Source organism: Nesoenas mayeri (assembly GCF_963082525.1).
Source record: "Nesoenas mayeri genome assembly, chromosome: 2".
In the NCBI taxonomy this organism is placed as follows: domain Eukaryota; kingdom Metazoa; phylum Chordata; class Aves; order Columbiformes; family Columbidae; genus Nesoenas; species Nesoenas mayeri.
In genome coordinates this window covers 88,211,652-88,236,647 of record NC_137543.1, presented here as the reverse complement: position 1 = coordinate 88,236,647, position 24,996 = coordinate 88,211,652, and the positions used below count along the sequence as shown (strand labels likewise).

At 42.4% G+C, this 24,996-nt stretch overlaps 2 protein-coding genes across 2 annotated transcripts in view; both read right to left on the bottom strand.

Annotated features, from left to right (window-relative positions):
- The window catches only part of SERPINB5 (serpin family B member 5), a gene marked incomplete at both ends in the record, with an annotated part of 56,273 nt that overhangs the window by 5,523 nt on the left and 25,754 nt on the right, over positions 1-24,996 (bottom strand). Inside the window, 2 exons of the mRNA XM_080364162.1 lie at positions 24,053-24,405; positions 24,528-24,698. Coding sequence (XP_080220288.1) covers positions 24,053-24,405; positions 24,528-24,698 — 524 coding nt within the window. The remainder of the gene's footprint in view (positions 1-24,052; positions 24,406-24,527; positions 24,699-24,996) is intronic.
- Positions 11,004-15,364, bottom strand: LOC308038308 (leukocyte elastase inhibitor-like; the record flags this gene model as incomplete). Its single annotated transcript, XM_080340698.1, has 7 exons — positions 11,004-11,411; positions 11,956-12,123; positions 12,687-12,829; positions 13,123-13,240; positions 14,316-14,444; positions 14,876-14,938; positions 15,197-15,364. 7 exons carry the CDS (start codon positions 15,362-15,364, stop codon positions 11,004-11,006), a joined length of 1,197 nt encoding a protein of 398 aa, XP_080196824.1.

The window sequence follows — 24,996 nt, the reverse complement described above, 5'->3', positions numbered from 1 at the left end:
AAGATTATGCTCTCATAAATAGCCAATCTGGGTCATTCAGAAGAAGAGGGAAAGGTTTGGTTTTAACCTTCTCTAGAAAACACCTGCTAAAGCCATTGTACAAGTTAAGCACAGCTTCATCACACAGCCCACACATACAGATATGTACATCACTAATGCACATACCCATCTTTAGATATTTCATAGTTTTATCATTTTAATGTAAAGCTTAGAATAAAAGGTCAGGGACATATTTACCTTTTCCTCAGGACCGATGGTGTCAACTCAATTGTTGAGCTTTGTGACAGGACTTCTGGAGCAATAGGATATAAAGCCATTGCCACTCCCAGTGGCAGCATAATTTTCACTCATGATGAATCACACTCCTGTCTGTTGCAAACAGCTAGTATAATTAGGGGATCTTTTGTGGAATCTTGAATTTTCCTTATCATTAGGAGTCCAGAAAGAAGTCACCATTTTAAAGGCATATTGAGATATAAAAATAAATCTGCCTAGTTAAAAAATAGAAAACAAACTCCTAGAAACAAAGGAGAATTCAGGGTTTTTACCTGTAAAAAATAAATTCTACAAAATTTTGTGGGTGTTGCTGTCAGAAGTGACACCATTCACTGCAAACACATCAGTCATAAGATGCTCGTAAGTTTATTTATTTTCCAGTTTGAATTTTCTCATGTCATTTTCTTAGTGGAAACAGAAATTTTTAAAGCACTGTTCATTTGAATCCTGAGGACAAGTGGGTTAGAACTGCAAAATTTCACCCGAAGGGAAGAAAGCCATGGAATCTGGTTTTACTTGCTTGATGTTGGGGCAACAACAATGGGACAACTTTCTAAAGAAGTGTCTTTCCTGGTTTCTGCTGAGGAAGTGGTTGGTCTCCACACAGTCATTTCAAAACCCTCCTCATGTTGTCACCTAAAGGAACCTGCAGAGCAGAACTGGTCAGATGCTGTTCCCTTTCTTGCAATGGTGGGATTTTCTCTGCATTCTTATTTTTGACACTAGGCATAGCACAGTGGTAGGAAAAATGTTGTGGAATATAAGAGCATAAAGAGACAACAGCTCTAAGTCAGAGTAGTGTTCAGTCATCCCTCAGAACAGATGAAGAGGGATGGTTTTCAAGAAGTAAGACAATTCAATATATTTATTTTTCAGGAATACTGGCAATTTTTAATCTGAATTAATATAGTGAATGGAAAATTACAATCCTGGAGCACAATAAATGATGTCCTTTAGGGACAGGGTTGTGTATTAGAGCCACAATTCCACTTAAAATTCATTCTTCTGTGTATGAATCCATCAAGGCAAAGTTCAAGTTATCTAATAAACTAGCAGAGTAAAACATTGTACCCTTAGTCCTGCTTGAGTTTTCTGATACTTTTGAGCTCTTTTCTTAACTGTCTTAAATGAACGTGTTTCTTTGCTGTTGTGTGTTATTTCTCTATTTCTTTAGGTACTTCTGTTCCTATTACGTTTTGAGTTACCCTGGAGATTAACTGTCACTCCATTGCTTCATTTGGTGGTGGTTTGTTTCACATGGATAATTTTCTGTCAGTGGTCAAATTATAGCTAATGCAGACACTGGACTGGCATTAATTCCCAGAAAGGAACATTTTCTACTGCTCTTTGAAGCTATTCCTTTGATATTTTCTGCTCTTCTAGGTTCTTATAATGCAAGTTAGCGAGTGGCTTAGACTGGTGTAGCTCTCTGATGGCAATGTCTGGGAAACACAGGAATTATTGTTCAAGTAGATTGAAGCATCTCCTGCACTGTGGGTTCTGAAGAGACTCAGTAGGCAAATGCTTGCTGGGAAAAACAAAGCTATAGCTCATCCTGCCTTTGAACTGCGAGCTGGGCAAGGACTTGCTGCACCCCCTCTCAGCCCTGTGACTGCCTTCTAGCTCTTGGAGTAATGCAAAGGTTCATTGCTGGCCAGAGGAAAACGAAGATGATTGAAGATGGTCATGGTAGTCTCAGAATCAGGAGACTCTGTTTCTTTCAGAGGATAAGCCTCCTAACAGGAAAGGATAAATAACAGGAGGATTGTTTTTGGAAGGTTACAGAGAAGTAGTTCCTGAGATGCCTTGCGTGGAAAGGAAGATGAAGATGTGAAAGCACAAGAGAAGTGAGGCATTTTGTTTCAGATGATAGATTACTCTAGAGATAATGCAGATTTCAAAGACAGCCCTTTTAGCTGGTGGTCAGACACTTGTCATGGTAAAGCTGCTTTCAGGCACAGAGGAGTGGGTGGTCACAGACTGAGCTGCTTCCTACACCTGAGAAGTTCCACACATTTAGATAAGACTGTAAATAGTGCCACATCCTTAGGGACAAGCTTTGTTCAGCACTGCTTACCTGTTCACAGCCATTTTCGCTGAAAGTCTCAAACTTTTCCTTCACTTGTTTCTGATGGCCTTGGGGCCAGGGCCAAGGGAATTAAGACTTCTCTATATGATTTACAAATCGCAAAGAGTACTGATGACATAGATGAGATGATAAGCAGAGGAAGGCCAAAATAAGGAACAAGAGATCCACTCAGTGATGTCAATCAGCAGAGCACAATTTCACAGCAAGAAGCAGTGACTCACTCTGTACAGAACAGACCAACAGACCCTTGTGATTATTCTTTGCTGCAAGTGGACACACTGCAGTAAGCTCGGATAGCTATGGTTTTCCTTTCGCTTTTTTCTCACTATTTGCAGCTGTATGCTTCACTTGCTGCCAGCGTTTGAAGGACGCAGTAGGGAAGATTCTTGTTTAGAAACTAGAGGCTGTTCTCATGCTCTCTTCTTGTCCCTTTCATCTGACAAAATGCACATTCTGCTACTACTCTGAGACTGCTCAGGTGATAATTACAGAGTACCTGATGTGTCTGAGGTTGCCTGCGAGTAAAGATACCACTAGATAAGAAGGGTTTCCAAACAGCAAGAACAAAACAAAGACTTTTGTGATTTTCACTGGGACAGGTACCAAGAGGGGCCACCCTAATTGCCAGACATCTGCTATAGAAGCATCACAAAAAATAGCAAAGCTTCAACACCATATCAGAGCAATTAGCATATGTGGTGATCCAAAGCAACTTTAGCATGACAGAAAACTATTTCTTGAAGTTGATCAAGAAGTGGGAGAGACTTCAGATGTAGATGATGGTGTCAGCTTATTTGGGAAGCATCATGTAAATGAAGCCTGATATCAGTTCCCCTGATTTCCAGGCTATCTGAATGAAGAACCTAGTGAAAAGCAAGTATCACCTTCTAAATTTCACTGCTGTCTGTTGACTCTTTAACACTGAATTTATTGGCAACAAAGTACAGGACTTCATTAGTGTCAATGTGGGCCACCTCATGCTGGTCATTCAGCTTGCTAGGGAAGAGGTGAGTCCAGCACTGTTTTGGGTTTTTTTCCATCTGAACTTCTGTCTGCACCAGAAATCTTTCCATGATTGCAATGAAGCCCTTTAATCTCCAGAGAGATTTAGACATAATGAAAACAGTATCAAAAATTCTCCATCTTTGATTCACTTCTCTTATCGGCATCCAAAAAAATCTCTAGGAATGCAGCCAGTTCTGCCTGTTGTACCTTCTCTGCTCACACCCTTTCTCACCTGCTCATGAGCTGTCAAGAACAGGAAATTACTTCTGTAAGCAAGGATGCCTCTGTGTGTCTTCTTAACTGGATTCCACAGAGTAAGGGGTTATGGCTAGACAGATCAATATTTCTGCATGATGAACCAATTTTTTTATTGCCAGCTGATCCAGGCTTTATGACTCACTTCATTTACAGTACCTCTGGATATCTTTCCTTTGTGGCAGTTTAAATCATTTTATAAGCCAGGTCTTTTTACCTAAATAACAAATGCAGCGTTTTTTTAAAGCCATGATATATAGATGTCCATAAATATTCCTTTCCTGGCTCTACCTCAAGTAGTTAAATTTCCATCCATATCAATGCATAGCTTTTCTAGTCAGCCAGCATTGTGGGGTGCAGTGATGAAGATGGCAGAAAACTTACTTTTTTTTTTTTAAAGGGGCTGTTTTTCTATATTGATTAGCACTGAAAAATATAATATGTATTTCCATGCAATGAGGCTGTTGTTTGGGCTTTTTTGAAATGGCAAAACATGTTGATTTGTGGTTTGAAGTTCATTCCTACAAAGGTAGAGACTGATTAAAGTTTTTTTGTAACAATGAAATGTATGCATGAATGAAAATTCTGCTAAGAAACATAAAGATTTGGGCATTTCAATCTAAGCAACAGCCAACAGATTATATTGCAGTGGTGTCTCCAGACACCAGCTCTTATTATTTCATTGCTGAGGCCCTGACGATCTTCCAAACCAGTTGTTCTGCAGCCCAGAAAATGATGAAAACCCATAGCACAAATTCGAAGTGAAACTTGCCTGTCATAATTCTGGTCGACCGTGGGATGCTTCAAGTGACAGAAATGAGAGTTAGGTGTGTTTATGCAACTGTGAAAAGGAAATTCCTTGGTTTTTATGACTTGAGCATTTCCCCTTAGCATATTCAAGTTTTTTCAATGTTACTGAGGACGTTAGAGAGCGATGAACTCTCATCACAAAGATTTATTGTTTCATCACTGATAGAGGAATACACAATATCATAGAACAAGGTGTATCTTCCAAGAATTGCTGATTACCGTAAGAATTTATACAGTGCTAATTTAAATGATATTTGATGAGGAATTCCCAAATGTTTTGAAGAACACAACACATTCAAAGCAGATAAGTGTTCGTTGTCACATTGTTCTTGGAGCTGAGTCGTAAAGAACCAAAGACTGCTCAGAAACATTTTGTACTTGCTGAAATGGGAAGACTTGCTGCAAAATCTTCATTCAACCACTGGTCACAATCTATATGATGTGCAGACTCCTTCCTCTGGTGCTTTGGTACCCAACCATGGAAAATACAGTGGGTGGGCAATGGTTTTAGTGTAGAAGAAGCTGATAATAAAATCTGTTGTCCATATGACAAATAAAGTTTCCAAGAGTAACAAAGATCAAAAAGGAATTAAAAATCTGTTCCCACAAACAGATCTTGTTATAGCTCTGAACGGATACATTGAGCAAACCTGTTGTTCCTTTGCAACTTCATGTAGCCCTCTCACAGTTTAACCCCAGCTGGCAACTAAGCCCCACAGAGCCAATCATTCCTCCCCAGTGGAATGTGGGAGAAAATCAGAAGAGTAAAGTGAGAGAACTCGTGGGTTGAGATAAAGACAGTTTAATAGGTAAAGAAAAGCTGCACAAACAAGCAAAGCAAAACAGGGAATTCATTCATGACTTCCCATGGGCAGGCAGATGTTCAGCCATCTCCAGGAAAGCTGGGCTCCGTTACATGTAGCAGTTACTTGGGAAGAAAAAATGCTATAATTCTGAACGTAGTCCCCTTCCTTCTTCTACCCCCATCTTTATAGCCTGAGCATGATGTCATATGATGTGGAATATCCCTTTGGTCAGTTGCGGGTCAGCTGTCCCAGCTGTGTCCTCTCCCAACTTCTTGTGCACCCCCAGCCCACTCACTGGTGGGCTGGGGTGAGAAGAAGAAAAAGCCTTGACTCTGTGTAACCACTGCTCAGCAGTAACTAAAACATCAACTGTGTTATCAACACCGTTCCCAGCACATAGCCCCATACTAGCTGTGTCCAAAACATAGTCCCATACTAGCTGCTGTGAAAAAAATTAACTCTATCCCAGACAAAACCAGCACAAGCCATTAATTAGCTTTGATTGGAAATGACAGACATGTGTGGCTGGAAGGGGCCTTGACATTGTCTAGTGTATCTAGTGCATCTGCTGCCCTAAGGCAGCATAATATAGACAAAAATGTCTACATCACAGCTTATAGATGTTGTTTAACCTGTTTTTAGAAGCTTCTAGATAAAGACTTTCCAAGCCTTTGTAATGCTTCAGCGCTTCCTTATCCCCAGAGTTTTAAGTCACGTCTGTCCCTAAACCATCCTGACTGTAAATTAGAACAGTTACATCCAGGTGCCTTTGACATATGCTACTGGACACGTCATGCAAATACTTATTAGTCAATTTATTCTTTGCACAACACATGGTGTTTGGGAGTGTCTCCCTGGTCATAAAATGTAATTATTGTGGATGTATTCATGACCAAGAACTTATCATTACACAAATCACACTATCCCAAACACTGTAGGTATTGTTAGCTACTGAGCTACTTCAACAAATGATGGACTTGCAAACCAGAAACCCTCTGCAAGGCTACACAGCCCTGTAGAGCATTGTATAATTTCACAGTTCTGAAGAGAATGGTATTGCTTTTGGCCGTCAGACTGGAGTTTAAAAGTAATTGTTCTTCCTCATTCCCATGACCATCCTTGTGCTGTGATTTCCATAGCTAGTCAAATTACACAGTTGCTTGGTGGGCTGATATGTTATTAACAGAAAAGTTAATGCAGAGATGTTCTTGCCAGTCCTTACAGCTAGTCAAATCAGGTGTGCTGTAGTCCAGAAGTGGAACGTGATAGAAAATACTGTGCACCTATTGTCAGTGACCAAGTTTCTGAAAACAAAATCAAATTCAGAAATACCCTTCCCAAGCTTCCAAGCCCTCTGAGGAACTGGCAGGTACATAATTTGAAAACACAGGATCACATTTTCTGCTAGTGTAAACTGATTCAGCTTCAGAGGACGTGTGAAAAGAGGATTTGTTCCCATGGAAAAAGGCTGTTCTTCATGCTGCAGAATAATCTGGACGTGCAAATGTTATATTTGCCCATCCTGCCATGGAATTTGTATATTATATAATTTCATCGTTCTGCAATTCAAATTCCCTATCTACATGCCTCAGGTAACCAAGGACTACTGGACTCTCCTTAAAATAAAGCTCTCTACATTTCTCCTCATTTCTGCTTTCTCTCAGTTTCACTGACTTTTACCATTGCTAAAGCTGTTGCTCTCATAGAGTCCTGGGTAAAATTTGACAGCGTCTTCATTTCCAGCCTGCCTGTAATCCAGACACATCACCTTGTGAATACCAGCTACTTGTGTCCCAACTGGTTGTAAACATTTATTTATAATCTAATGTGGAACCTGAGACCAATCTCACTTACCAACAACCTTCATTTAAAAAAAAAAAAAAAAAAAAAAAAAAAAAAATACTTCTACTACCCAGAATAAGATATTAGAGAAAAGCTGACTTTAGAGCAATATGCTTCCATGGACCAATATTTAATGCAGAATATGTAAAGTATTCCCTGCTGTTTCGGTCTTGCACACTTATTGGATGTGAACAGGAATGACTTGACAGAATGTGATGTCTGATAGCTTTGGTATTTGACCTGAGTTACCCATGTGAAATCTGTTCACACTCAGAAGTGTCTTACACTGTTCCAGGTGAAGGCAGATATCTAACTACAAAATGCTGATGAAGGGACATTGAGGGTGTCCTGGAAACCATGACATAGTGCTTCCCACACAAATTTCTGTTTGTGGGCCAGTAGAACAGCGTCTCCATGGTGCAGCAGCACACACAACTGCTGCTGCTGCTGCTGCTGGAAAGTACCATTTCACCTTTTTCCTAAACCTCCATCTTGTACTAAGTAAACTTTACCACTAAGCCACAGAAGGTAAACAGGAGCTGGAATGCCATCAAATGCTTGTGGAGTGACTTCAAAGCTCTGATCCTCCCAGGAAGCCTTCTCATTTGAGAGTGGGGAAATCCTGCAACCACGTGTCTTCATTCGCAGAGCTGCGGTTTTCTATATATTTAAGACATGGTTCATTTTTTCCTGCTGTATATGGAAACCAGCTACGGGATGTGCTCATAAATATATTCTCCCTTTGTGCTACAGGGAGAGACAAAACATTGTCAGTTCATGTCTAAATTGAGACTTCATTATGGCCCTTTTTTCTTCTTGGTGCCTAAGCAACTCAGCGGGAGACTGGGGGCCAAATTCTACTCTCAGGTATGGGTGTAAATCTACCATAACTCTCCTGATATCAGTTCACTGGCATCTTAGTAGCTTATAAATGTATAATGTGTAATTGCAGAAAATTGTATAGGCAGCAGAGACCAGAATTAGATCCACTTTAATTTTGCTGTACAGCTCCATTCTCTCTGTCTCAGTTGTGGATCTCAACAATCAGGACTGTACGTTTCCAAACTTTGGAGTTCTTAAAATTCACTAAAACCTACATGTGTTGCAGTACTTCACTCGCTCTTATCACAGACAGACAAATCAAATGGAGTAAACTGCACAAATCTACCTAGACAACAATTCTTATCACTGACAATCAGAAAAGACAAATTTAATGACTCGAAGCCTTACCTGAAGTGGATTTTGACATGAAAAACACTCTGCTCACTATTTCAATCTGTATAATACAATCAATATTGAAACCTATGGATATGAATACCACACAAGAAAAACAAAACAAAACAAGACTGCCATATGTTTTTGTTTTAAGATACTTCCCTTTGTATTACCACATTTAGCAAACTGCAGCTAAATCCTGTGTTGTGGGTTGAACCCAGACAGCAGCCAAGTGCCCACACAGACATTTGCTTTCTTCCCTCCAACCCTGAAGGGATGGGAGAGAGAAAAGGAAGAGGAAACGGGGAAAAAAAGTGAGTTGAGATAAAGGCAGTTTCATAGGTAGAAGAAAGAGGAAAAAAAAGACAAGCAGTGCAAAACCAATCACTCAGCAACTCACACAAGCAGCCAATGCCCAGCCAGTCTCTGACCAACAAACACCTCTGAAGCAGGAAAAAAAAAAATCACCCTTTTTTCCTCTACCTCAGTTTCTATTATTGACTTGATGTTATAGAACCACAGAATCATTTCAGTTGGAATACGGCATAGACTATCCCTTTGACCAATTCAGGTCAGTTGTCCTGGCTGTGTCCCCTCCCAGCTTCTTGTCCACCCCCAACCTACTTGCTGGGGACAGGTACAGAGTGGGAAAAGAGAGAGCCTCAATGCTGTTCGGGCACTGTTCCGCAACATTAGTGTTATTGTTCCGAAACATTAGTGTTATCAACGCTGGGTTAGCCAGAAATCCAAAAGACCACCATACAGGCTGCCATGAAGAAAGTAACTCTATCCAAGACACACTCAGTGCACCTCAGTACAGGTAAGAGATGATTGCATCAATATATTCTGAAAATATTATTTGGAGGACGTAGTACTTTAGAGACACTTTCATTCATTATGAAATTCTGGATTGAGAAAGCCTTTCCCCTCAGTGGTCATCTCTCTATTGTTTAGTAAGATAATTTCCCACTCATCAGGCTGAGGGCTGTAGAACTGGAAGGATGAGAGATTGTAGACCTGGACCAGTTTTCCTCCAAGACCAAACATCTTATAGCGTTGAAGGAGTATGATTTTTCAGGCACATGTCAAACACCAGAGCTTTAGGGAAGAGTTTTCTTTGAAATGTTTCCCAGTGGTACTAAAAAAATACATCCCACCTTCTACGTCTGTTATTATTTTTAGAATGGCAAGGCAGACAAATGTATGTAGGTGACATTTAAGTTCCTGGTGGTGGTAAATTATACCTCATGATGATTTTAGTTAATGTATGAAATACAACAGGCAAGAGACAAGACATGTGGCAAGATATTCAAAAGTATTGAGTACCTAAGGCATCTTTCAAATCAGGATTCAAAAAGCCAGACCAATTAAATGCTTTGAATAACTTTATTGATACCACACTATATGGTTCAGGAAACTACTATAGTTAAATGGGACTATTATAACAAAAATGACTTCTAAGCTATAGTTCATTGTTGTAAATTTGTCAAGCTTCGGAAAACCACACACACTCATGGCACACAATGTGTCAGACCACATGTCTACACATGACACTTGCAGCAGTAGAGAAAAAAGGCAAGAAAACAATACTCAGCTTTCCCCAGAGATAACACACAAGCATGTCACAGCTGAGGACAAAGGAGGTGCAGCCAACTTTTTGTGGTCAGGCAACACGTCACTGCAGGGCTTTTCGATTCCCCCTGAAACCTGCCCTGGCTTTGTCAGACAGACAGGCGGCACCATTGTGAAGGTGTCCATAGCTTGGACTTGCATAGCAGGGAAATGGGACTGCTCTGGTGCTCTTAGGCACCCCTTACAATACAACACTGATGAGCCTGAACTGTCTTGAGATGTACAGCATCATCCTGCAAAGGTTTACTTCCAAATCACAGCCAGGCAAAGACTGTAACACCCCAGGGCCCACCAGAGAGAAGCAGGACTTCTCTCACCTGTGCTGAATGGGAAAATGAGCTACCTCTGCCCAGGGATAGCTTGTATGTCTTTTATGTCTCTACCCCAGTGGGAAGGGCTCTTGTCAGTTCAGAGGTCCTTCCCAAAGCGGATGGTTGGAGAGGGTACCTGAGGAGAAGAGTAAGGGTCAAGTGCAGCTACATATCTCTATGCCCAATTTCTGTGTAGAGCTGCATTCCGGACATCAGCATGACCTGCGGGTTTCACTGCTATGATGGCAGCCAAGAGCCTCCCCTCATGGTGGTCTGAAAGCACTGGAGATGGAGTTGCTGGAGACATGTAATATAAAAGCAGGGGGTTAAGCACTGAGCTGTTTCTTGCTTGGGACCTGTTGGCTGAGGAGGAAGGTCTGCAACACCTTTTGGAGGCTGGTCCCGTGACCAGCCTTGCCATATAGCTGAAAAGGGAAGACATCTTTTTAGACTTCTTATTTACACAGCATTTAACCAGCTGTTTAGACAACCCTATGCCAATGAGAGTTTTCATGTCTAAAGAATGAAATAAGATAAATTAGCATTGTTCTCTTGTTTGAGAAGAGCTCTAAAGAGGAAAGGCCCACTATATTTTTTCCAGTAGTCTTGCCAAAGTAGCTTGGTGTTTTTTCTTGGGGTCAAGATTATGGATATCAGGAAATGCTGGTGACACTAAATAGCAACATGTTGTTTATGCCCTACTCCTTTCTACCATAGTATTGTTCTCCTTTTGGGAAGAAAGAAATAGAACAAACTCTACCATTAGGGGGAACAACATCGGCCAAAGAAGAGAATGTTCTTGCTTGGATTGTGTTTGATCAAGAAGAGGAATGGGTGGTCAGCTCTGAACTCATAAGGAATGCTGCTGCATGACCCATATACAGCTAACCACCCTGTAGCAGCAGCTGCCTCAGTGCCTTCTTCATTAACTTCCAGAAAGGACTTGTGAACGGCCTCAGAAAGGAACAGCTCAGGATGTCTTGACAGCCCAAAGAAATCAGCATGTTCAACATTGAAGGCATCCCTCATCCCCAGAGCTTCCAGTACTGGTCTGAGCTCATAGCTTCCCTCCAGTCTGAACTGGGGCAAGTATACTGTGATTTCTTGCAGATACGTGTTCTCCATGTTGGTCCACTCTGCTAATTTCTCATAGGTGACAGCAGTCTCTAGCTGCAAGTAGAAAACACGGGGTATAATGGTCATGAGAAACCAGATCAAAATGCTGACAGAAACACTTGCCATTAAGGAAAAGCCTGGTTTTCATGACAAAGAACCTGTGCCCTACAGCTACTGAGTATGAAAGGAGGCAAATTCAGAGCCAGCCTTCTCTTCTCAGAGGGATCCTTTTCCTTTGTTCAGATTTTCACCAGACACCAATACAGCGTTGTGTCTTCATACTTTTGCAAGGGAAAAATAAGTTTCCTTCTCTAGTGCTACATTTTGTCCACTGAAATAGTCATTAACTCCCTTGGAAAGGCTATGAAGTATTGCTTTTGAGCAGGTTTTCTGTCTTTCTCTGCTCTTCTGAAGCAATATATATGACCATGAATCTCTCTAATCTTTATACAGGCAACAGTATTTCACCTATGGAAAGCAAGATAAAACTCATAACAATAAAAGATACAAGCTTGGCCTACATGGCTGGGAAGCATCTTGTTCAAGTACTGGATGAACAGGTAGTATCTCCTCCCAGTAGCAGAGACAGGAGTGTTACCTGTTCAAGGCCAGTCGACTCATCACAGATTTTTTCTGGCAGAAGAATGAACATGCTGAACTCTTTTCCAGTGTATGGGAGCTCCAGCACTGTCATTTGCTCTTCTTGTCTCCTGGCTAATTTATATTCTCCTGTCCGATGCATCATCAGTACATTCCTGTGCTCTCTCTAAAATACAGCAAGTCAATCAATAGACAGGAAAAAAAAAAAGAAGGGGCGGGGGTGGGGCAAAATAAAGCAGATCATAAATGCCACAGGATCAACCTGCTTGAAATTACTTGCTCCTTTTCCATGAATGCTCCTCAAGATACTACATATTTTTGCTGAGGGCATTGGCAGAGGCTCAAGCTCTGTGCAAGCCATTACAGTCGCTCTAAGAGCTTCTTGTGGTCTGCACTCTAGTTTCTGCTGCTTCTCTAACCCTTTCCTAAGGGATGCTGCCAGTTTCCACTATAATCCCCAGGAAAGGCTGATGTGTCCTCAGCAAAGTCTCCTCTACAACTTAGCCTCTCCAAGGAGGTAACAAAGCTTGCCTTCACATGACCTCTGTCACAGAGGCACTCGGGAAGAGGATGCTGTTCTCCCACTTCACAGGGTGAAGGCTCTTGGCTTGGACAAACTTGGCCCCACACCTGAGCTGGGCAGAGACTTGCCCTGCAGACAGCAGAGCACAGTCTACCAGGACTTCCCCTGTTTTCCCTTGCTCCCAACAGTTTTTGTTCCAACTGTACCTTGTTCAGCCTGAAAGGCATTTTCCTCATGTTTTTCTCCTCAAATTTTATAGCCCATTGTCCTTTGAAGTGGATAGCATTGACCAGAGCTAGTGTCGTGGTGCAATTGATAGAGCCAGGAGGGAACATGTCTTTAATTTTCCCTTTAAAAAACAAACAAATGTGAGTTATGCTTTCATTTTGACCATTGACTGAATGACATGGACTGAGGTCCACTTGTGGCAAAAATCGATCTGCAGAGTCAAAGCTCCCAGGAGCTCATGGCCACCTTATGCCTCGAGCTGCTTTTACAGTAGCCACAAGCAAAATGAATCACTCCAAAATAGTACTTCTGAATGCTGCTACGCTCAGGAAGAAACTCAGACACCAGCTATTGACATCTCATGTGGTCATGATACCCACTCTCCAGGCAGCCAAGTGCTGGCCTCGTCCTTACCACCAGTTTGTTTTTTCACCCAGGAATTAATCTTCCTTCTGGACTTTTCAGGAGCGTTAAAGAAGTTCACTGCTTTCAGCTCCACTTGGTACAGGGCCCTTGTGGAGTCCAAGTATTGCTGCAAAACAGGGAAGAGAGGTGGCTCTCATGATGGCAATTGAAGAGCTAGTTGACCACAGGGCAAAATAGGAGGCCAAGAAATGGATGTCAACCTGCAGATCAGAGTTCTCTGTGGGAATATTAGTTCCAAAACGTCCTTTATGTGCTCTGTGACTCTTCAGGACAGACTTCCTGGGCACAGGGAGGAGCCACACAACTGGTCTCTGGGACACCTTTCATGCCAGAGAGTCCCAGATCCGCTGTCTTTTAGTCCTGCTTTTCTTGATGAGAGGGTGTTTTGCTTTTTCACCATGACAACAATTTTAGCAACATAGCTGTTGGGGAGGGCAGAGCGCAACCCTGCCAGCCTGGCCATAACCCACGGTCCCTGCTTGTCTGCCCTTGTGGAGCAGCCTCCCCGCTGCTGCTCCCTGACCCTGGCTGCAGGCTGGCCCTCACCTCTCATCCCACTGTGTGTGGAGCACCATTCCCTTCAGAGAGCCAGCAAATGAAAAACAACATCCAAGGACTTCATTTTCCCCAATGTGCACAGCACAAACATGCAGAAAGAGCACTTTGGAATCAGGCCATGAAAGTCAGGTCTTAGTACAGTGTGCAGAGAGAGAGAAAAATGGGGTGGACTCTTTCCCCAGGATCTCAGTTTGGGCAAACTGGACTTTTTCCTTTGTCCGGAACAATGATTTCTGTGGAAATGTTCTGCACTGCACTACATCTCAGAGATGTAAATCTGCCATAGCATTTTAAAATATGTAGACAAAGGGTGATGATTCCACCAATATCAAAGCATGAAGAAACATTATTTTGGCAAAAATTGCTACCCAGTTTTTCAAAAGTATTTTTGTCTGCTCCACAGGAAATGTAGGCATTTCCCCTTGACTTTTTACAAACACCTGTTTTATCTCATGTCACTCTCTTTATGCTCTGCTCACTCTGTGTTTCATCCATTTGTGAGAGCTTTTTCTGTCACAATATCAGCAACACAGACACATGCAATTTGATGTCCTTAGCAGAGGTCCAAAGTGTAGTACAGAAGTTTTTCAACACCAGAAACCACATAAACAGTAGTCACTTACCTGAAGGAACTGAAAAGTTACTTCTCCAAAGAGCCTATTGGCAATGCTGAGGGAACATGAGGAACCAGATTTGCTGAGGGCAGACAGAAGCTCCTGGAACTGAGAATGGGCTCCTCCGGCTTCTTCACACTGCAAGCAGCAGGGGAAAGTTTTCTGTAGCAAGATACTTTCCCCTGGAGCTCCTCCTGTGTGCCCTCAGGCTGAAAACATAGTCACTGTCCCCAAGTGGACTTGTGGGGACAACGGGTAGGCAAAGACCCACAAACACATGCCTGGGCTTCCTGACTCTCCGAAGTCACCCACTTGTCTCTCTCCCTTCCTGTAATTTCCACTTTGAAAAAGGATCATCCTGTTTAAATCTGGCAACACTTTATGCAGCAAAGCAATGGGATGCCCTCTGCCCATGCACACAGGTTCCACAGTTTGATGAGAACAGGGCTGAACTCTGCTCTTACTGTGCTTTTGGATGAAGTGATGCCGTTTGGCAGGCAAGCGTGCCTTGCCATGCTTTTCTTCATGCTACAGTTCAATGTTAGCACACAGTTCAGATACTATCTCACCTTTCCAGTAGTGCCCTTGGTTCCTGGACTTGCCGTGCTCAGCATCTCATGAATATGAAGCACCTGCAATACAAATGCAATATAAATCTATGTAAATAGATTAGCGAAGACACGAAGAACACATTAAGGTTGCAATGCAGCCTTATGGGCACTGCAAGTCAGATGAACAGGTTTGGAAAGGAGAGCTTTGAGACCAGTACCTGTCACCTCTTTCAGATGACTGAAGAATGTGACCCAGACTGCCAGAAGGCTCCTGCCTCCTTTCCATTTCCAAATGTAAACCTGTAATAGCAGTTCACAAGAGAAGGAGAAGAAACTCACCTTTTTCATCTCTTCAGCTGTGTTGCCTCTGGCACCCAGCTGGACCATGCTCAGGGAAACTGAGATGCTCAGTGGAGAGAAGATGATATTTTCATTCCTTTTCACTTTGCTCAGCTCTTTGAAGAAGTCCAGGCAGAAGCTGGCATTTGCTACACTGAGGGAGCCCATCATAGGGTGGCCAAGTCCTACAACAGGACAGCTATGTAATCCATCTCACAAACATTGCCATGGTCAGAGGAGAAAGTGTAGAGAGAGCTGGAAATGCAGAGCCTTTCTCACGAAACTCAGCATCCCAAGGACCCACTACCTCCATGGAGTGGGTTTCAGACCACACTTAGCACTTCATAGAAAAGTGCACCCCACACTCTGACACGAACAACCACCTCTGGGCAAATGACCTCTTTGGGCACACTCTTGCTCTCCCCCCATCTGCTCCAACTAAGTCCTTGCTCACATTCATGCCCTTTTCTTGCAAGAACTGCTGCATTGTTTAGGAGCATTGGTCAACCTCCAGACACCATGCGTTCCTGAAGTATATTGTATACTGTATAAAACATGAAGCACATTCTATGGGAAACAACAACAACAACAAAAACTACACACAACAACAACAACAGAGAGATGAGCAAATTGGATTGCCAAGTCATATCCAAATAACAGTGTGGAAAGGCCTTCCTCTGCCTCCTGAATTTGAGGTAGTAAGTTCATACACATCCCAGCACTTCTAAGACAACTGCCTTGCCATTTATCTCCTTTTGCATTTTAAGGGAATTACCCAATTCCCTCCTTCTGTTGTGCAAGCTTGTTCACTCAAGCCAAGGGTTTGGCTACATACTTCCTGGGACTACGGCCATATCCACAAAAGGCGAAAGTCAGCCTTGTAGGCAAAAACACTGCAGCCTGACTTTGTGCATGGCTGCAAAACATTTTGCTGCCATCCAGCTTCTGTTTCCAGTCCAGTCGCTACCCTGAGGAAAGTGAGGGCTGAGAAAGTTACCTTTTCTTGAGAAGAGCTGACTCTGGTAGCTTCTTCACTGATGGAGGGTGGTGCCCTGCCCTGTCTTAAATCAAAACAGGCCGCTGTGTAGTCTGGCTCCCTGTACACTTTATTTCTGAACAAGGAGCGTGCTCAAGGAAATCAAGAGCCAACAGACAGATCAACAGGAAAACAGCTTTTCGTGTCCTGCAGCAAAGCAAGAGACACAATACAGTCTCTTCTGGCTTTTTCTTTCTAAAAGAAGTGGTGAAAGAAGGAAATATGTTTTTTTCCCCTCCCAGAGAGGAGGCACCCTGTTGATGCTGCTGCATCTCATTAGCATGCTCTGACGGATCATCTGAAAAATATGTCAAGCACCTGCAGAAATCATACAGTAACTGCAAGACAGAAATAGAAAGAAATCAAAAAACAGGAGTCTGATAGGCAGTGTTCAGAGAAGCACCTCTCCCTGAAGTACTTAGCTGTGTCTGATAAACTCTGTCTTGCGGGGAGCCCCAGTAGTCCTGCAGCAGATGATAGAGCTGGGCCTATAACAACAACATGTGATTTCTTCTTTAACTCAGGCCTTCCCAGAGAGGTGCAATGATCCCAACTCTGCACCAGCAGCTTCTCTGCCTGAGGGCCATGCTGAGCTGGGGCTGCCTCATCTTGGCTGCTTTATCTGTCTCAGGGATCTCAGCATGTTTTTCTTCCTGTGTCAGCAAGAGCCAAAGAGCAGAGGTAGCACACAGTGGCCTCCAGCAGCACATCCCAACCTGAGTTTTGAGCATCTCCTGGACTGCAGGTCAGGACATGGTAAACCTAACCAGGTGCTACAGGACCTGGTCCAAAGGGCAGAATGAGCCCCAGTTGCACAGCTTTGGGAACTGATTCTGGAACCAGAATACTCCCATATGGCAACAATTTTAGGTAATAGGATTTTCCAATGATCTCATGCAGGAAAAGGGCAAGAGGAGGTGAAGTGAGGGCACCACCAGTCCCACTTAGGAGAGCTCAGTGTGACCAGCATTGCTGGTCATCTGCAACGAAAAGAATGGAGCTCGGACAGCTCCTTCATTCATCCTGGCGCTCCCTGCCTCTCCGAGGCTGCAGGTAGATTTTCCCCACAACGCTAAAAGCAGTTAGACATAGCAATCAGAGGACTTTCAGCTGTGGTGCTCAGCTCTGAATATTTGCTGCTGTACTTCACCTACGGACATGGTTTCCTAACCCCTAGGTCTAGCCCACATCTTTCAGCAGAACCCCTGGGGGGAACTTAAGGCATCAGTGGTTTTGCCTTTAGGCTTGATGTGGTTGTGGGGCTCATGAAGCTTTTGTTGGGCTCTGCAGTCATTGTCAGTTTGTTTCTCTGGATGCCTTGCAGAAAACAACAAGCAAAAATGACAGCAAAGTCGAGTCACTCATGTCTTTTGACACAAGAGATACACCAAAACCACCTGGATATGTCTTCCAGGATCCTTCATATTCATCATTTGTGAAAACAGAAATTTGCACCATGCTGCCCAAGCACTTACTTGTCTTTTGACTGTGGAGGTTGTTCTGCTTCAAAAGCAGCAGTCAGCATTCTCACAGTGTTTGCCCGTGGTGTCTCAAGGCTGGTTGTGTGCTGAGCACTGCATTTATTTTAGGCCAACAGACACTCTGCTGCTCACTGTTCCAGGTATTTCTCACAGAAGACCAGCAGCTGACTCAATTGAGCAAAATGCAGCTAAGCCTCTGTATAGATATCACACAAAGATGGCACTAATATCATCTAAAAATAAGATTTGGGGAATTTTCCCCTATTATTAAACTCTGGATTGAGACAGCCGTTCCACTCAGTGGTCGCCCATCTACCGTTTAGCAAGATAATTTCTCACTCAGCAGGTGGAGGGCTGTGGAGAAGGCAGGACTGGTCATTGCTGGCCCATGTTTGGGACTGCTTCATGCTGACAGATTACAGGGGACAGATGTGACAAGCAGCAGAGCAGGGTGTGATGAGGGTCACTTAGAAAAGGAGATGTCAGGGGTGTGAGCAGAGGCAGAGCTCAGGCTGGTGCCCTGAGGCTGCAGGCGGCAATGAGCACCATGCTGAATGCCAGCCGCATTGCAGGGTGTTGCAGAAGACAAGAAGACATCCATCAGGGTGTGCAACAGAGGTCCCTTAGTAGTGCTTTTCCAGCCTGTTTAAAACTGTCAGTGAGTGCATGGAAAAGTTGGACACTGCTTCCAAACTGTATCGGTCAAGTGAGGGAGTAACGCAAAACAATCTCAGAGCTGTGTAGATGGCGGTGCTCTCATACAAAAGCTGTGACATACCACCCAATAAATAAGAACACATACTTTAATGCCTGAGGATTCAGATGATAAAGCTGCATGGCAGCACCCTCTGAAGAGCTTAAAGAAAGCTCAGAACTTAAGTACTTTATTTACTAATTTATTTTCTAGGCAGATATTAAGCAAGTGAAGTAAGATTTATGCTATCAGAAAGACATATTGTTAGGATAATAATAATAACCCAAATATAGATACTTGTTTTCTGTAAAAGTGCTACGGGATTAAAACAAGAATAGTCGTGGCAGCAGGGACTGGCAACCAGAACTCATCTACTAGGTGTTCTAGTTATTGAACTGCAAAGCTGCCAGGTCCCCAAGTTCTCCTCTTGTGTCATCAAGTTGCAGTAATTTGAGTAAGAACAGAATTTTGAAAGGAAGGTGGATAGTTTTCCACACAGAACGTGCTAAAACCTAGTGCCTGATAGTGCTTGGTGCATTCTTGTGGGACATGCAGGGTTTAATTCTAGGGAGGGTATGGAATATACTGAAGACAGGTCATTCACTTCCTGAGCTATGTGAGTTTCTCCACTACAGAAATTATGTATCGTTTTCACTTTAAAAAGTGAAGTATTGTATTGTATTAATAAAACATAACTGAATAAAAGTTAACCTATTTATATTGACAAAAATCAATGTAATAAATCATACACCATTTATATTGTATAATATACCATGGCTCTACTTTGAATTTTAGCCATATTATTCTGCTTATAATACCCCACGCAGGTCTTAGCCAGAAGGTGCTAACTAGTAGCTTTGCCATCCAGATGCCCTTCAGTCAGATTGCCTATTTCCTCCCTTGCTGCTCTGTTCAAGAGAAACAAGTGCTGGTATTATCTGAATATAGACGCTACTATACATCTACCTTGCCAAGTTGACTCTGCTGGGCTAATGGAATAAAATATGGTGCGAGGGCGAAAAATCATGGACTCCACACAATCCAATATGAATTCAAGCAAAGCCATTTATTACAGAAACAAACCTCCTTATATATGCAGTTATTTCCTGATCACGTGTCCACGCTCCAAGCATGCATTAGCTGATTGGGTATTGTCCATGTTCAGGAGCTGTCCATGTGCCCAAGTCTCACTGTTAATAGGTCTGTTTATTTATGTCTTGTTGGCGCCCTGTTATTGTAGAACTGCCTCACTACCACAGCAGGTCCTGTTTTCAGCTTTCCAAGGTGGCCTTGAAATTCCTTTGGGCCTGGCTAGTTCAGTAACAAATCTCCACCTAATAGAAACCCATCCACACATTAACTTCAAGAAAATCCCTCAAATCTCCCACAACATGGTATAACATGGAAGTAAAAAAAAATAAGCGTATTCGAAGTATTATTTCTGGGTGATTTTCTGAAACTATTCAAGAAAGTGAGTTGGCATTTCCATATGTGTGTTAGAAGTGTGGGACAGATGGTCCATGACAAATGTGATGGAAAGTTGATGAATACTAGAAGAGAGACTGGAAACTAGAAGTTTTACAATGCATCAGGCAGAAAAGTGATACAATTTTTTGTGGGGTAGAGGAAATAAGAATATTTGTAAGATATCAATCACAGGATTGTTTCTAAACCTCATTTGCTTACTGTTAGTATTTTTAGTAATGATACTGCTGTATTCAGTCCTAAGATCAGAAGGAATTACTATCTTTATCTGGATTTCTATCTAAAATAGATTAGTTTATAGCAGGCCATAACATCAAGGCCAAAAGCAAAAATGATTGAGCACCATACTCTGAGAAGTCCACAGAACAATTTAGGAAATAACAGGTCAAATAAATCCTGCAAAGTGGCCTCTCTTGAAGTGTGCCAGTTGAACCTTTTCTGGTTTATTTTTCAGCCTTTGGGGTAAAGTTTTCCCCAAGAGTCAAATTAATGTTGACTCTTGACTCCCCAGGAAATGGAAGAATGGCATCTTCATTAGATTTGAAATACATGTTGAATTGGTTTCTAAAATAAAGTTTAATTCTCTTTGAAGATAAGTGAATAACACAAACAGTTGTGTACAAGGTAGGCATTTCACTTCACTGCTCATAAGGTACTGACTGATTCTGTGACTTTAAGGGTCAGATTATGGCCCTTCCCTCAGCTGATACCAGGGAAATACTGAGCACCTAATTCAGTGAGACGATGAGCACCATGTGACAGGGCATCCACAGCTGCTAATGAATCCTCTAAGAAAGGCTGTGGCCACACAACTTGGAGAAGAAAGCTGAAACACTGTGCAACCCGGACACACCGTGTCAAGTTTCAAGAGGAGCAGCAGAGACTTGATGTGCAAATCCCTGCTGCCAGCGCTTGGCTTGCACTAAGGGGAAACTGTGTGCAAAGTTAGCTCAAACTGAACATAAATATTAAAAGTGAGGCTGTGAAAGCAGAGCTTTCAACACTGATCATGTTTCTAAATGTAGTCTCAGGCCATGAGCACTGAAAAGAAGTATTTCTTCATCTTGTAGTTTACAAGCTATGTATTTGGCCAGTAACCATTGTTCTATTCACAGCTGAGCTCCTCTCGCTTCCAGTTCCAGACAGGAGTTGGAAAACACAGCAAATCCTACACATTTTGGTTAGTATAACATGGGATATTAAAGTCAGCAGAATCTGAGATTTTAAAATGTACACGTATGTTTTGGCTCTAAGACACAATACCTGATAACTCTTCTGTTTTTTACCGAACCAGATATTTTGTGATACAATGAGTTTATTATAAACTAGTTCAACCAGCTGTAAATCAGTAACCCACCAGAGATGAGTGGGATTAGTTAAATTCATCTAACCGGTGTGCAAGACACAGAACCACAGAACAGGATTTGTGTTGAGGGGGACCATCTCCAGGGGCTCAGGGCAGAGCAGTTAATGCATGTGAACCTTGCCATTTGCAAAGGGGGTGGCTGCTCCCCTGGCAAGCTGTGGGGAGGGAAGAGGCGTTGGACCTTGTTTGCACACATGGGGATTAGTGCAGAGAGGCACTCCCTTCAGTACAGTTTGCACTGCGGGGAAAAAAAAATGTAAAGAAAAATATGTTGCATAGACATTTGGGTTTTTCCTTCATAACATTACCCGAAATGTACTAGAAATAACCCAGCAGCATCTCTTTACCCCACAGGGCTCACCACACATCGTCACGGTTCACACACTCTGGCAGCACAGGAACGGCCCTGTTTAGCTGGTGCTAAACAGAGATTTTACTGCAAACCTCCTCCTCTATTTCTTTCACTTTCAGGAATAAACTCCTGCATTCTTTACTGGTAGCAAATGCAGATCCATCCCCACGCTAACCCACAGTGCCATCGGAAACTGCTGCTTTAACTCAAGAGTGCCATAAAAGGATATGCTGGGGGTTGAGGACTGTGTCTGCATTTCTGAAAAATGATGGAAATAAAGGGAAGTGTCGTGTTGTTTTGTTTTGTTTTGTTTTTTCCCTGTGGCATTCACCACTTCATCACAAGAATCCCTGTCCCCACATTTTCAGAAACATCGTTGATTTTTGAGGTTGCATTTCTCAGAACTTCCCCAGGAAATGTGAACACTGTACAATGACAGCTTTGGATAACAGAAACATTTTCTAGCAGGCAAACTGGGCTGACAGCTTCCAGAAGGGAAACACAGACACAGCCTGGAGAACTGCTGCTGCAGCTGTACTGCACCTTCGGATTAGACAGTCAAGAGTAGTTTGCCAGTTTGACTCTTTTATTGTGCTGCTCCTGTCTGTTCTTGCTCAGTTATCATTCACTTTTATTTCCTAGACTTTCTTGTCCAAAGCGCCCCAGGAAACTCATGGTGTGTAAGCTATAGTAATCATGAATGCACAACATGAAGGTGCTTTGCATCCAGTTATATGGCAAGTGGCTAATGTATGTTTTCCTTTTCATGGGTCATAAAGCACGTTGCAAATGTTAATTTGTTAAACCTCATGCAGAATCCCTCTGAGGAAGATGTTGCTTATGTTAAACCAGCAAATTAGTAGTAATGTCTCCCTATCAGTCAGTGGCAAGTTTTATTTTTCTCCCACAGACTAAAACCTTTCCCAGGTTATGTTTAACTGTGATTTTCCTGATTTAAACCACCCTTTACAAAACATTCTTCACTTCTCAGAGCATGGAGAGAGCCCTGTCTTTCAGATCTGTGTCTCAGATCATCAAAACTCACCAGACACCAGTACATGAGGAAGAAAACACATTTCTTGGAAGTTTTGCTTTATCCCTACATAAAAGGCACCCTTCTTTACTATATAAATAATGAAGCCTCTTTAGAAATGTGTGGTTTTGTATCCTGTTCCTGCAGATACCGTATACAAAATTTTCTTTGGAGTAATTTGAGAACTTAGGGGGGCTTAGGAGAGGTCGTCCAGAGAGGTGGTGGAGTCTCCATCCTTGGAGATATCCAAAAGCTGTCTGGATATGATCCTGGGCAACCAGCTGTAGGTGGCCCTGTTAGAGCAAGGGAGGTGGAGCAGATGACCCCAAGAGGTCCCTTCTGACCTCAATCATTCTGTGAGCTTTTATTTCAAGAAAGAATGCAGAAAAAGACCACTAAAGAGGGCCCAAATCCTCCCCTCCTGTGTGCATGATTACTGTTGTAATCAGCTCCCTTTCTAGAGGTGTCCATGAGGGCAGGATCCTGCCCTTTTCCCTGAATGAATATTCCTCCTGTTATTATCATTAAAACCAATGGTACTAATAAAAACTCAGACAAAATCCTCCAGGGCTCATGCCACATTATTCTTTAAACTGGTAAGGCATCACTTTAGATATAGGCGTATATCTAAATAAATAAATGAAGCCAAAGCTGCTTCTAGTATAAGCTTTTTATATAATGCAGAGTAGCATAAAGGCAGAACCATTACACATCACTGGGGAGAAAGTGATACAATAATCAGAAAACAGGTCTATTTACTGTAAACAAGTATTAACTGCTTGGCAGTTGCTACAGGAAAGGGAATTAGCATGGCCAGGTCTCCACCATGCAAAGGATTTGCCACAGCTACAGAATGTAGATGAAGAAAAAGTATCCCTACATCACCTCTCTGCTGACCAGGATCCAGCTGACCAGAAATCAAAAAACACAGAACAAGGGCTACTCTTTTTTTACTGGCAGTTACTGAAAATTGTTGCAGACAATTTTCCTCAGACAGTAGCATACCAATTCCACCTTTGCAAGCCCTATACTACATGGCTGGGTACTATACTACATGGTTGGGCTGGCGAACTGTAAGGAATACAGAGGCATACATGGGCATCAAGGAAACAAAGTGTTATTCACATCCACTGAAGTTAAGGCAAAATTTACTCCTGTTCTGGATTCAGATCAGTATTTGCAATTCAATAATCCTAGTGGCAGAGCATCCAATTGATTGGTTCTGAGCTAAACTGCTTGCAGTGGTTACTTTGAAAAGAAACTAGCTGTCAGAGAGTTAAGAATGCATTGAGAAAAAAAACAGCATTTCTGATTTTCATCTGTGTTTTTCTCACAGTGTTAAAAAATGGCCCTGATTTTAAGGTGAGCAGACTTTGCCAAAGAAAATAATGGTATTGGTAGGATTGTATCTAATAAAATACAAGAAAGGGTGGTCAGCCATAAACACCTCTGTGAGAGGAAGAGACCTCGCCACAGCGACAGCTCCTGTAGCAGCTGATGCTACCGTGCCTTCCTCATTGACTTCCACGTATGTCTTATGGACAACATTTGACAGCATCAGAGTATTGGTAAACGACATTGCAGAAAGATCAGCTTTTGATTCAGTGAAGATGTCAGTCATCCCCATCTCTTTTAATACCTCATTGAGGCTAAAGGTGCCTTCAAGCTTGAATCGGGGGAGGTACACCTCTACTTTTGTCTCAAACATGTGCTCTGAAGAGGTCCACAGCACTAAATTTTCACAGGTCATTGCGCTTTCAATCTAGAAGATGGAGGGGGAAAAAAAGAGCTTAGAATATGTGCACAGCTTTGAAAGGTTTAGATCTTTATCCAACCTCTATTCAACCAACTTTCAGCAATAGTCCATGATGCATACTGCCTTACCTGCTCCAGCCCACTGGTAGATCCATCAGCCATGTCACCTGGCAGCAGGATGATCATGCTCAGTGTCTTCTGAGCATAAGGGAGTTCAAGGACCTGGGCACCCATCTCCTCAATGAAGCCCAATTTAAACATGCCTTTCTGATACATCATCGGTACAGGTTTTTTCTCATTCTATTTAAAAGAAAATTATACAGTAGTCACTTAAGCAATACAGCTCTTAACATTTAAACTTATTATAGGTGCAATATCAGTAATCAGGGTTTCAGCAGTAATTGTTGTTAGACTAAACATTTTTCTTTATTTTGTTGCATATACAGTAACACACAAGACATCAGCTTTGGCATGCATAAATAAGGGGGGTAATTCTCTGGAAAAAGAAGAAACAGCACTGCAAGAATGAGGCTGTCATTTATCAGACTGATTGTTTAAACAGGAAGCAATAAATAGGTCAAGAGCAAAATCATAGCCT